We start from the raw sequence: 10,225 nt of genomic DNA on the forward strand, positions 1-10,225 counted from the left end.
ACTCTGAGGGGTCACGTGACGTCATGTTGCCATGGCATGACAGTATATATTACCACATAGCAAGTAGAAATACAGTGTATAATGTAAAAATAGAACAACTGTACAATAAAAACCAACAATGCACATAAACAGTAAGTCAAAAGATACTTATCTGGAGGCACATTAGTAGGAGTCAAGAGAAAAATGTAAGTATCAGGGGAGCCGATAAGCACAAGGGGAAAAAAAGGGGGGGAAGGGGAGAACAGTGAAAAGAGGAGTGCAAAAAACCAACAACTTGGGAAAAAGGGGGACAAAAGTAAAATGAAAGGGAAGACAAAACAATTTAAGGGGACAATGTTTTGGGGGAGGAACCCCTTCCACGGGCTCATTCCCACAGGACCTGCCTGTGGTACTTCCCTCAGTACTCCTCACATATAAATGTGTGCTCTCAAAGTCAGAAAACAGAGGCAATAAAAGCTGTTCTACAAAAAGGATATCTATAAATGCAGTGTAGGCCGCTGTGCTCTGTCGAGGTGGATTGTAGAACTGAAGACATGCCAGTGAATCAACAGAGTCCACAGCGATCTACAGTGCATTTACAGATATCCCTGATGGGAACCTTTTTGTAGAACTGCATTGATTGCCCCGTTTTCTGACTTTGGGAGCACACAATTATATGTCAGGAGTACTGAGGGAAGTACCATAAGCATTTGTCCTGTGGGAATAGGCCTGTGAAAGGGGTTCCTGCCCTGAAACGTTGCCCCCCTTTAATTTTACTGTTATCTCTTTTCCAAGTTTCTGGGGGGGGGGGTTGCACTCCTTCCCTCACTGCTCCCCCTTTTATTTCTCCTATCCCCTTGTCTTATCGTCTCCCCTGATAGTTATATTGTTCTCTTGACTCCTACCAATCTGCCCCCTGATAAGTATCTTTTAACTTACTGTATATGTGCAGAGTTGGTATTTACTGTACAGTTGTTCTTTTTTTTTTAACATTATACACTCTATTGCTACCTATCTGTGTGGTTGTACCATTACGTGCCATGTGGTAATATATATATATATATATATATATATATACATATATATACTGTATACACTGACACCTATTGGTGTAATTATGTAACATTGTATTATATATTGTGTATTGCACTGACACCTATTGGTGTAGTTATGTGACTACCCTTTATACCATTAATTAATGTCAGTGTCATTTATTTCATTACATTAGTAAAACACTTTATTGCTTTCAACCATTTATCTTGCTTCATTATTATGCTCTGAGTGCTGGGAACCCTGTGTATTTGTGTAAAACGGTTGAATCAATTCTGATGTTGATTCTACATTTACTATGTGAATTTAGACTATTTGCTTGTGTGTCATTTGCTAGTAGCAGAATAAATGTTAGTGTTAATCTTACAAGGCTGTGTAACGTTTTAGTGAAAGTGTAGGTTCCTACGATTGGTCATCAAGCCCTGTAACTTGTCATCAACAGTGGTAAGTAGTAGAAGCTTCTGGTGAGTGCATCACCAACACCCTGTCTCCAGATACAGTTAGGTCCGGAAATAATTGGACACGGATACAAGTTTTGTTATTTCGGCTGTTTACCAAAATAAATTCAAGTTACAGTTAAATAATGAATATGGACTTAAAGTGCAGTCTATCAGCTTTAATTTGAGGGTATTCACATCCAACTTGGAGGAAGGGTTTAGGAATTACATCTCGTTAATATGTAGCCCCCCTCTTTTTCAAGGGACCAAAAGTAATTGGATAATTGACTCAAAAGCTGTTTCATGGACAGGTGTGGGCTATTCCTTCGTTATGTCATCATCAATTAAGCAGGTAAAAGGTCTGGAGTTTATTCCAGGTGTGGCATTCGCATTTGGAAGCTGTTGCTGTGAACCCACAACATGTGGTAAAAGGAGCTCTCAATGCAAGTGAAACAGGGCATCCTTAGGCTGCAAAAAAAAAAAAAATCCATCAGAGAGATAGCAGGAACATTAGGAGTGGCCAAAACAACAGTTTGGTACATTCTGAGAAAAAAAGAATGCATTGGTGAGCTCTGCAACACAAAAAGGCCTGGACGTCCACGGAAGACAACAGTGGTGGATGATCGTAGGATCCTTTCCATGGTAAAGAAAAACCCCTTCACAACATCTAGCCAAGTGAACACTCTCCAGGAGGTAGGCATATCATTATACAAGTCTACCATAAAGAGAAGTCTTCACGAGAGCAAATACAGCGTGTTCACCACAAGGTGCAAACCATTCATAAGCCTCAAGAATAGAAAGGCCAGATTAGACTTTGCCAAACAATATCTAAAAAAGCCAGCCCAGTTCTGGAACAGCATTCTTTGGACAGATGAAACTAAGATCAACCTGTACCAGAATGTTGGGAATAAAAAAGTATGGAGAGGAGGCGCATGCGCGATGGTGTGGTGGATAGCTGCTTAAGCCGTGAGCTCCTACCCCCGCCGATAGAATAACGCATTTATATCCGCAATAAAGCCTACATTTTTCACCGCAATTACCCCACATAAGTCAGGGAACAACCAGAGATGGCCCAGCAGTCCACGAAAAAGAAAAACACTGGCGATCTGCGTATTTGAGCCGCGCGGCGGCAAAGGGGGCCGGAGCAGAAATGGCGCCGAGCTCAGCCGCGGGCTCCGAGTCCGACCGCGAGGAGGACATGGAGGATGCACCGGAGCAGCTACCTGTGCGGAGATGCGACTTCGATCGCCTATATAATGGCATGAAGACGCTCTTCCGTGCGGAGATTCAGGAACTCAAGAAAGAGGTACAGGGACTGGGAGAGCGCACAGGAGCTTTGGAAGATAAGATGGTGGTTGTTACCACCAACATCCGAAAATCAGAGAAGCGGACCTCCTACCTACAGGCCCAGATCTCGGAGCTCGCGGACCGGCAGGAGGACTCTGAGAATAGGGATCGCCGCAGTAACATACGCATACGCGGCATCCCGGAGGAGGTCACAGAGATTGTGGACTTTATCACCCGTTGGATGACCACCCTGCTCCCAGACAATCCCGTGGCGGAGCTGATGATGGACCGCTGCCACCGGTGTCCCGTCCCCACTTATTTTCGCATTATGCATAGAGCCCTTGGCGGCACATATCCGTAATAGCCCAGACATAGCAGGAATTCAAATACAAGATCAGTCACACAAGGTGGCCCTGTACGCAGATGATATCATCCTAATGATGTCAAAGCCCCTTACCTCTCTGCCGAATGTTTTTAGCTTGCTGGACGAATTTAATAAGATTTCGGGATTCAAAATCAACCAAACTAAATCAGAAGCATTAAATATAAACCTGCCAAAGGTCACTGAAAAACTAATTGAACTAAATTTTAACTTTAAATGGCAAGCCTCCTCTATTAAATATCTAGGGATAAATATCACCAAAGACTATAGCGCCTTATATAAAGCCAATTACCCCAGGCTGATAAGGACTTTGACGGAGGATCTTGGACTCTGGTCAGGCTACGCAATTTCATGGATCGGCAGGATCCAGAGCCTCAAGATGAACCTCCTCCCCAGAATCTTGTATCTCTTTCAGACCCTACCGATACAAGTGGCCAGGGACGACATCCTCCGATTGCAGTCCTCCATGGTGAAATTTGTCTGGGGTAATAAAAAACCACGCATCAAATCTAGTACATTAATCAGACCAACACTAAGAGGAGGATTGGCGGTACCTTGCTTGATAGCCTATTTCAGAGCGGTCCAATTAACCCAAATTATACAATGGCATATGTCACCTAGCCTCCGTAGGTGGGTTGAGTTAGAAAAAGCATGCAATGCCCCTGTAGACTTACAGGACTTAATTTGGCTACCAAAAAAGGTCCACAGGACAATGAGAGAGCCGCTGGCCGCATTAAGGAGCTCGTTGGCGACTTGGGAGGATACCAGGTACAGATGTGCTCTCACTACTCAGCACACGTTAATGACCCCGTTTGTAGGGAACCCTGATTTCGCTCCGGGCCTGCAAAGCAGGAACCTAGTAGCCTGGAAAACAAAGGGCCTTACGAAATTACTACATCTGGAGGGGAGTCCATCACTAAAATCCTTTGATCAAATTAAATCAGAACACGGGATACCAAATTCTGAATTTTTTAGATACCTCCAGATCAGAGCATTCTACAATAAGATCCCACAACGCCCCCGGCGTACAAATTTTGAGCAGCTGTGTTCAAGAGGAACGGACACCACGGGACTTACTTCTCGGACTTACAGGGAGGTGGTCTGTCCTGGAACTGATGACAACATTAAACTGAGTTATAGAAACAAATGGGAATTGGACTTAGGGGAGACATTAGAAGACGAAGACTGGGACTCAATAGTACTGGCAGCAGCCAAAACTCCATATGCACTACTTTGAAGGAGAATGCATATAAGGTCCTAATGAGGTGGTACCTTACCCCAGTGAGATTAGCAAAGTTTGTAAAAGATTACCACCCATTGTGCCCGAAACAATGTGGAGAACAAGCAGACTTGCTGCACATGCTGTGGGGTTGCACCAAAGTGGCTCCTTTATGGGAGGAAATCCAAAATTGGCTACAGAGAATTCTCGGACTGGCGGTCCCCTTGGATCCCTGGCTGTTCCTGCTGGGCAGGCGCACCCAGGGGCTAAGCAGACCAGCGCAGAAATTGATTGCACATTTTGCAACAGCCACGAGGTGTGAAATCGCAGCATTGTGGAAGCAACCAGATTTACCCACAATTATGAAAATTCGGAACAGGATTTGGTATGTTTGCCGTATGGAACAATTGACGAGTCTGGTCAATGACACCGGCACACATTTCTTAAAAGTCTGGGCCCCGTGGCTGGCTCAATCAGATATCCCCGGGGTGAATGCCACCAATATATTGCTTTGATAGTCCAAGATGCATTCTCCGCTGAAGCAACAGTACTGACAATAACGAGTAGGGGTACTGGTAGAGATGACGTTAGACGGAATTGGGGCTCCCGAACGCGTTCCCGCACCAATCAGAGATGATACCGGAGGAAGAAAAAGATGAAGAAGAGATGCCCCTCGCCCGGCCGACCCCCTCCCCCCCCCATTGTTTGTCTTGTCTGTCTTGTCTCTCTGTCGTCCTTCCCTGTACGTTATCATTTGTTCAGAGTGGAAAAGGAGGGAAAAGGGATCATGGACACTAATGTACGACAGTGTGTTGTTAGACAATGTTGGATCTGTACCATGTCCCAATAAAAATATTTTTGTTGAAAAAAAAAAAAAAGTATGGAGAAAGCTTGGAACGGCTCATGATCCGAAGCATACCACATCATCTGTAAAACATGGTGGAAGCAGTGTGATGGCATGGGCATGCATGGCTTACAATGGCACTGGGTCACTGGTGTTTATTGATGATGTGACAGAAGACAGAAGCAGCCGAATTAATTCTGAAGTGTATAGGGATATATTGTCTGCTCAGATTCAGCCAAATCCAGCAAAGTTGATTGGACAATGACCCAAAACATACTGCAAAAGTAACTCATGAGTTTTTTAAGGCAAAGAAGTGGAATATTCTGCAATGGCCAATCTGAACCCGATCGAGCATGCATTTCACTTGCTGAAGACAAAACTTAAGGCAGAAAGACCCACGAACAAACAACAACTGAAGACAGCTGCAGTAAAGGCCTGGCAAAGCATCACAAAGGAAGAAACCCAGTGTTTGGTGATATCCATGCGTTCCAGACTTCAAGCAGTCATTGCCTGCAAAGAATTCTCGACAAAGTATTAAAAATTAACATTTTATTTATGATTGTGTTAATTTGTCCAATTACATTTGAGCTCCTGAAATAAGGGGACTGTGTATGAAAATGGTTGCAATTCCTAAACGTTTCATACGATATTTTTGTTCAACCCCTTGAATTAAAGCTGAAAGTCTGCCCTTCTATTGCATCTCGGTTGTTTCATTTAAAATCCATTGTGGTGGCGTACAGAGCCAAAATTATGAAAATTGTGTCAGTGTCCAATTATTTCCGGACCAACTGTATGTTGCTGCTGCTAGCTAGTATCCATTTAGTCCTCAATGTAAGCTATTCGTGCAGTTTGCTGTCCCAAGCAATCTCCATTGGTAGTGATTTTCAGGAGCCGATTGTGAGTGTTTTACATATGGCAAATTATTATTTAATTCATCAGTTACCTGTAAATCTTTAGAATAGTTTTCTCTCTTCTGATATGTATTTTACCCATTTTATGTGAATGTATATTATTTGATTTTTGTGTAATAATGCTATTTGCAGAATAAACATTATTGTTAATATTACCATGCTGTGTAACCTTATAGGAAAGTAAAAACAGACATAAGGTGACCAAGCTTTGTATCCTCCATCAATCATGTTGCTTGTTGCTCTAATGCAAGATAATAAATAACTAAAAAAAATATTTTATTTACTTTAATGCTCCTGGAATTAAATACATTTATAGTGTTTCTTCCTGTTTGTGTAATCTCTTATGTATAACGAGACTTGAATTTTGACTGAAACTTTTATCACAATCAGAACATTTGTATGGTTTCTCTCCCGTGTGAATCCTCATATGTGAAGCGAGACTTGAGGTTTGGCTGAAGCATTTCCCACATTCAATGCATTTGTATGGCTTTTCTCCAGTGTGAGTCCTCATATGCCTTACATAGTAGGATTTATCACTGAAACGTTTGTCACATTCTGTGCATTGATATGGTCTTTCTCCTGTGTGGATTCTCATGTGTGCAATGACACTGGAATTTTGACTAAAACTTTTCAAACACACTGAACAAGAGTAAGGCTTTTCTCCAGTATGAGTTCTTAGATGTCGTAGGAGATATGACTTGTCGTTAAAGCTTTTTTCACAGTGACTACATGCGTAGGGTTTCTCTCCCGTATGAATTCTCATATGTCTGACGAGCAAGGAGTTGCCACCGAAGCTTTTCCCACATACAGAACAAATAAACAGTCTTTCTTTTGCATTTGATTTTTTCTGAACAGTTGTACTGGGAAGTTTACCAACTAGTCCAGCATCGCCTAAACATTCAGTGGTTCTCTCTCTTTGGATTGTTTTTGATTCAGTTTTTTCAAAGAGGTCAGCCCACTGAAGAACATTCTCTTTGGCTTTTTCTGTCTGTGTTTGATCTACATTCTGTTCTTCTAAATCCTTTCTTGGCGCTTCATCTCCTGCTGAAGATGAATAAATATAGATCTGTTTCTTAAACTTGTAAAGTCAAGTGATGCCAGGATATGCTACCTAGTCAAAAGTAATACAAACTGAGAAATTAGAAAATAACCGCTGTAGCATAATAGGTCACTGGCTGTAAAGTGAGACTAAAACCTAAAGGGACTAAACATGGTAAATTAATTGTATTCAATTACAACATGCAGAGCCCCATCAGGCTCTTTCCAATCAGATTTGCCCCAATATCTATGTATATATTTCTCAACTGTCGTATGTGTGTTTGTCAGTCTGTCCTGTCCCTAGGGGCAATCACAATGGACCTTTGGCCCGTCACTCCGCCTCAGGCCAATGAGATGGCTCCCTTGTCCCGCCCGTCCCCGCACACCTCTCATTGGCCTGAGGCGGAGTGACGGGCCAAAGGTCCAACACACACACACACACCTCCCCGGCGCTCACCTCTCTCTCCCTCCCCAGCGCTCAGCTCTCTCTCCCTCCCCGGCGCTCAGCTCTCTCTCCCTCCCCGGCGCTCAGCTCTCTCTTCCTCCCCGGCGCTCACCTCTCTCTCCCTCCCCGGCGCTCACCTCTCTCTCCCTCTCCGGCGCTCACCTCTCTCTCCCTCCCCTCACCTCTCTCCCTCCCCGGCGCTCACCTCTCTCTCCCTCCCCGGCGCTCACCTCTCTCTCCCTCCCCGGCGCTCACCTCTCTCTCCCTCCCCGGCGCTCAGCTCTCTCTCCCTTCCCGGCGCTCAGCTCACCTCTCTCTCCCTCCCCGGCGCTCAGCTCACCTCTCTCTCCCTCCCCGGCGCTCAGCTCTCTCTCCCTCCCCGGCGCTCACCTCTCTCTCCCTCCCCGGCGCTCAGCTCTCTCTCCCTCCCCGGCGGGGGGACAGATAGTGGGCAGGCACGCGGCGCCGAGTACCTAAGATGGCGGGACCCGGAAGGACCCCCTTCCTCCCTCGCGGCGCAGAGTGCCTAAGATGGCGGCGCACGGAAGGAGAGGTGACATATCTGTGTGTGTGTGACACTGTGTGTGTGTGACACTGTGTGTGTGTGTCACTGTGTGTGTGTGTGTCACTGTGTGTGTGTCACTGTGTGTGTGTGTCACTGTGTGTGTGTGTGTCAGACACTGTAGGGTGGGGACCCCCCCTCCTGTCCACTGCCCCCCCCCTCCTGTCCACTGCCCCCCCCCCTCCTGTCCACTGCCCCCCCCCTTCCTGTCCACTGTCCCCCCCCTTCCTGTCCACTGTCCCCACCCTTCATGTCCACTGTCCCCCCCCTTCCTGTCCACTGTCCCCCCCCTCCTGTCCACTGTCCCCCCCCTCCTGTCCACTGTCCCCCCCCCCTCCTGTCCACTGTCCCCCCCCCTCCTGTCCACTGTCCCCCCCCCCTCCTGTCCACTGTCCCCCCCCCCCTCCTGTCCACTGCCCCCCCCCTCCTGTCCACTGCCCCCCCCCCTCCTGTCCACTGTCCCCCCCCCTCCTGTCCACTGTCCCCCCCCCTCCTGTCCACCCCCCATATCTTCAAGGTCTATTTATAAAGTTTCGCTTAAAGTAATTTTATCATAAAACTGATGCAAAGTAGCAAATTAAAGTGTAACAGTATAGACATCTTTTTTTTCGGGGGGGCGGGGGGGAGTTGTTTTGTGCCATGTGCATCCATTTTTAATCCACACAAAAAAATGGCACTGAGGTGGAGTAAGTGGCACAGTTTAGATGAGTTAAGTGTGCAAATAATATGTAATAATAAATTACAAGTATGTGCCACTTTTGTATGCTATAGATGGGTTAAAACTGTCAGCTTTTACTTGGCGTTAAAGACAGATGCAAGTAGACAATGCTTAATGTATTCCTAGGAACATGACGCACATCATACAAAGAATAAGATGACGTCCGCTAAATGTAAGAACAATAATGACATAGTAAACATGCCACTAATGATTTTAGGTTAGCAATTGATTGACATAATGTACTCTTTCAATTCATTTTCAAAAACCAAATATTTGTACATATCCCCCCATAGTGTGGACTGAGAACATTTGCTAAAATATATTTAACTTACACTATCGCCCAGTTTAACTAAACAGTGTTAAGACTTAAAGCAGAACTCCTGCTTTCTTTTATTTCATTTTTTCTGCGTTAAACGATTGAAGCAGTAGCTCTCCGGAACTGAACTGCATTCATTTCAGCTCCGGGGACCCCTGCTTCCCGATAGACTTACCTTCCTAGGGCTGCCGGTATCTCTGTGCAGGCAGCAGCTCCGATGGGGCTTGGTGGGGCTATCGAAATTGCGGCCTCTAAATGTCTCACATCACGTGGGCCAATAGGAAGCCATGACATCATCCATTGCGGTTTCCTATTGGCCCGCATGACCTGGACATTTAAACCTGCAGAGAAATAACAGCACCCCTACAGATGTAAGTATTTCAGGGAGAAGGGATTTGTGGGGGCTGAAATTAACACCGTTTATCTCAGGAGACCCAATCCTACAACTCTAAAAAAATAAAAAATAAATGAAATACAAAACACACTGCATTGCTGAGTAAATATAGCCCTATGTCTAATAACCATGTTGTAAGATTCAATGTTTAACTACAAACACAAGTTTCTGAAGGAAGAAACTCTCCCTTTATACACTGATCTCTTCTTCTGGCGATGTTACAATGAATAAAACACAAAAGAGTTTTTACTTTAAAACAGTACATACTGGAATGTGATCTGTGATTGAAGCCTATCCCTCCCCCCTGTGCAGTATGCGATTTTATGACTTGAGGTGTTAAAAGGCCTCTGAATGTAAGTGATGTAAGAGTGTGTGTGTGTGTGTGTGTGTGTGTGTGTGTGTATATAAATATACATTTATACAGTGCCCACAGTGTACACAGCGCTTTACACTTTTTGATGTAGAGGTATCTGTACCATGTTAACCGAGCTTAATAATCAAAAACAAATAGACAATACCGTTCTGTGGCTAACGTGTAACGCGCTGTATTAATTTATATTTACACTAGCTGATATACCCGGCGTTGCCCGGGCGTGGAAGGGCAGGGGGCATGGAGTGGAAGGGCGGGGGGGGAGGGGCGTGG

General features: G+C 45.0%; 1 protein-coding gene across 1 annotated transcript in view; it reads right to left on the bottom strand.

Annotated features, from left to right (window-relative positions):
- Positions 1–5,297: 5,297 nt before the first annotated feature.
- Positions 5,298–10,225, bottom strand: part of LOC142498119 (zinc finger protein 184-like) — a 13,903-nt gene continuing 8,975 nt past the window's right edge. Inside the window, exon 5 of the mRNA XM_075606625.1 lies at positions 5,298–7,195. Coding sequence (XP_075462740.1) covers positions 6,420–7,195 — 776 coding nt within the window. The 3' untranslated portion in view covers positions 5,298–6,419. The remainder of the gene's footprint in view (positions 7,196–10,225) is intronic.

This window comes from Ascaphus truei, chromosome 6 (assembly GCF_040206685.1).
Source record: "Ascaphus truei isolate aAscTru1 chromosome 6, aAscTru1.hap1, whole genome shotgun sequence".
Classification (NCBI taxonomy): Eukaryota; Metazoa; Chordata; class Amphibia; order Anura; family Ascaphidae; genus Ascaphus; species Ascaphus truei.